Below are 3,653 nucleotides of genomic sequence, written 5' to 3'. Positions count from 1 at the left end.
TTTTAATCTCAAATCTTTTCTCAACCTATTTATTAAATTATATCAATATTCAACACGTTCGCAGAATCGCATGGACAGGATTATTTTATTTTTTCCGTTTTAAAAATTTCTAAAAAACAAACACTAGAAATATCTCCACCAAGAAAGAAAGCAAAAATGGCGGCTCAAAGCCAAGGACAAGGGCGTGGCTTGAACTGAGAACTGAGAAGCCGTGGAGCCGGTGATGGTAGTGACAGTGTGGTCCCTACATCCAGCCTGTTCGAACCCAATACACAAGCACACAGCCCATCATCGTCGAGTCTTGTTCTACTTTTTTTAAGTCTTCACAGGACTTGTCTCTTTTCCTCCGCTTCTCTCTTTTTTCCTCCCCAAGCAAACCCCCCATTACAAAGCCAAAATACACAGAGAGAAAGAGAAAAACCCATCTCTCTTCTTCTCCTTGAGCGCCATGGGTTCTCACATCTGTGGCGTCTCCAAGCTCTTCTTCTTATTATTATTTCTTTCTGTTTCCACATCCCATGCCGCATTGCCTCAAAACCCTGTTTCTAAATCTTCTTCTTCTTCGAGCTCCGGCCAAATAAACTCCAACTCGGTCCTCGTGGCACTCCTCGACTCGCATTACACCGAGCTGGCCGAGCTCGTGGAGAAGGCCCTTCTTTTGCAGACTCTCGAGGAGGCGGTTGGGAAGTACAACGTCACCATCTTCGCGCCCAGAAATGAGGCTCTGGAGCGGGGGCTCGACCCGGAGTTCAAGCGCTTCTTGCTCGAGCCCGGTAACCTCAGGTCCCTCCAGACCCTCTTGATGTTCCACATTGTTCCCAGGCGAATCGGGTCGGACCAGTGGCCCGGTGAGCCTTCCGGGCCGGTTCGGCAACGGACACTCTGGAACGAACACGTGCATTTGAGAAGCCACGGCTCGGGGAAGAGAATCGTCGACTCGGCCGAGATTGTTCGCCCTGACGACGTCGTTCGCCCCGACGGCGTTATCCACGGGATCGAGCGGCTCCTGGTTCCCCGTTCTGTACAGGAGGATTTCAACCAGAGAAGGAGTCTACGGTCGATTTCGGCCGTCTTACCGGAGGGCGCACCCGAGGTGGACCCCAGGACTAACAGGTTGAAGAAACCGGCAGCACCGGTACCGGCCGGCTCTCCCCCGGTTCTGCCGATATACGACGCTTTGGCGCCGGGTCCGTCCTTGGCTCCGGCTCCGGCGCCGGGACCGGGAGGTCCCCGCCATCACTTCAACGGCATGCGCCAGGTCAAGGACTTCATACACACCCTTTTACACTACGGTGGGTACAACGAGATGGCCGATATTTTGGTCAATCTAACCTCGCTAGCCACCGAAATGGGACGTTTGGTATCGGAAGGGTACGTGTTGACCGTCTTGGCCCCCAACGACGAGGCGATGGCTAAGCTGACCACGGACCAGTTGAGTGAGCCCGGCGCACCGGAGCAGATAATATACTACCATATAATACCGGAGTACCAGACCGAGGAGAGCATGTACAATGCTGTTCGGCGGTTCGGGAAGATCCGGTACGATACTCTGCAATTGCCGCACAAGGTTGTGGCTCAGGAGGCTGATGGGTCTGTGAAATTCGGTCAAGGAGATGGGTCTGCTTATCTGTTCGACCCCGATATATACACGGACGGGAGAATTTCGGTGCAAGGGATTGATGGGGTTTTGTTCCCATCGGAGGAGGAGACGAATACACAGAAAAAAACAGCTCCGGTTGTTAAGGTTGTTACCAAACCCAGAAGAGGTAAGTTATAGACACAGTTAAAATTGCTTATATTGATGTTGTTTATTATCCTCAATTGCTTTATCTGGTGTCAGTGGTGTGTTTTTTGTTCTTCAATCTAGTTACTGATTTAGAATAGCAGGCAAATTAATCTGATTTAGGCTACTGTTGCTTCAATTAGTGGGTTAGATGGAATCATGGAAAATGGAAATACGCGTTTACGATAGTGTGGTCTTTTGCCTTTTTTGATGAGTTTTGTGAATAGCGCGTGTGGAAAGGAGAAATTATTCTTACATTATGTGAATTGCGATCATTGTTTGATAAAGTGGAAGCTTTAAGCTTTTCTTTTTCTTATCATCCTTTTGATGTGGGGCTCTTATACTTTGGCCTCCGGCGAAGAAATCCCTGGAAATCTCCGGTGAAAATTTTTGTCGGTGAGAGGTAAAGATGGACACCATTTTCACGAATAATTAAGAAATAGTGGAGCCAAGGAAGGTTCCTTCCATTATTATATCCAGGGTTTCCAAGCTGTGAGCCATTAATATGCAAACAACAGCCTGGATATATAATTAATATCTTGTGTTATTATTATTATTATTATTTTTTTATACAGTTTTTAATCAGCCTGCATGATTTGTTTAAATTTAATATTATGGGTTGACTTAAATTTTTAATCTTGATTTAATTGCATGTGCCAGGGAAGTTGCTGGAGGTAGGATGTAGGATGCTTGGAGCCATTGGACAGGATTCTCACTTCTCTACTTGTCAATGAAAATAGGCCCTCAAAACAACCCACAAGTAAAAACGAATTCATGTAAACAATCAATAAATGGTAATTATTTTTTTTATCTCTCTTATTTGGTTCAAGTGGGTTAATTTATTTGGCTGTGTAATTTTTTTAATATTATTATTATTATATGCAGTTGTATGATACAATGGATGCATAATAGATAATCGGAGGGGAGGGAGCATTGGAAAACCCACAGAACAGAAGGGGGGGGGGAATTAAGTTCACTGTTTTTTGGTCACAGATACTGTAATTACATGTCATTTTTTTTTTTGTTTTTTGTTTTTTTGGAATTATTTTTATGTTTGGTTCGCTGTCACAGTATTATGCATAAACAAACTTACTTGGAAGATTTATCAGTGGTTTTTTGGTTGTTGTTGGGCTGTTTATGCATCCATTGATTAGTGAATCATACCCTAAACACATATTAATATTCTTTGTTATATCATATTTATGATGTGTGTATGAAAATAGACCTCCCTGTTGGTTGGTTGGCTTGGAGGTATCGTCTCCGCTCAAATTAAAATTGCAGTGACAGCGACGGTGGTTGTTGTGTGATTTTATGATTTTGTTTTTTGATTTAGACAGCACACCCTAATGGTTCTTCACGGCTGGTGTTCTGTCATTCTATGAAATATATATATATATATAAACAGAATCATTGCTTAATGTTTGGGGGAAACCATTTACTATTTTTTTTTTCTCTCTCCAATTGGTCGCCTGCTTGAATTCTTAATATGAAACCAAAGCAAATGTTGTCCCACTTCCTTAGTGAAAGGTGTTAAGAGTTTTTGCTAGTGTTCTTCTGGGATTCTTTTATGCTGACATAAGGTATTGTTTTTTTTAAAAAAAAATTATAGTTTGATTTTTTCTTTTTTTAATTTTAATTAAAAAATACAGGATGTCATGTCAGTATAAAAAAAAACCATAAAATGACGAGTACACTGATCTCTAACATTCCTCTTGTTGAAACACTTGGTTTTTTGTGCCCTATCAATTATGTCACTATGAGTTCATCTTCTCTTAAGTATATAATGGAAATGTTAATTCTATCCATTGGCACGCAAAAATATAATCTCGCCTGTTAAAAAAAAAAAAAATATTAAATTATTATTTTCCTC

General features: G+C 42.3%; 1 protein-coding gene across 1 annotated transcript; it reads left to right on the top strand.

Moving 5' to 3' along the window:
• Positions 1-306: 306 nt before the first annotated feature.
• On the top strand, positions 307-2,908 carry LOC133872733 (fasciclin-like arabinogalactan protein 17). Its single transcript, XM_062310319.1, has 3 exons — positions 307-1,766; positions 2,444-2,577; positions 2,669-2,908. The coding sequence occupies exons 1-2, from the start codon at positions 449-451 to the stop codon at positions 2,515-2,517; spliced, it is 1,392 nt and encodes a 463-aa protein (XP_062166303.1). The 5' UTR covers positions 307-448; the 3' UTR covers positions 2,518-2,577; positions 2,669-2,908.
• The last annotated feature ends 745 nt before the right edge of the window (positions 2,909-3,653 follow it).

This window comes from Alnus glutinosa, chromosome 7 (assembly GCF_958979055.1).
Source record: "Alnus glutinosa chromosome 7, dhAlnGlut1.1, whole genome shotgun sequence".
NCBI classification, from domain to species: domain Eukaryota; kingdom Viridiplantae; phylum Streptophyta; class Magnoliopsida; order Fagales; family Betulaceae; genus Alnus; species Alnus glutinosa.
The sequence above is the reverse complement of the archived record's forward strand: the minus strand, read 5'-3'. Positions and strand labels throughout refer to the sequence as shown.

What these genes read in the sequence shown, in the direction of transcription:
- LOC133872733 (XM_062310319.1), top strand. Translation starts at nt 449, where the DNA reads ATGGGTTCTCACATCTGTGGCGTCTCCAAGCTCTTCTTCTTATTATTA. An exon ending in TGTTACCAAACCCAGAAGAG is followed by an intron (nt 1,767 to 2,443) that starts GTAAGTTATAGA and finishes TGCATGTGCCAG; the next exon opens with GGAAGTTGCTGGAGGTAGGA.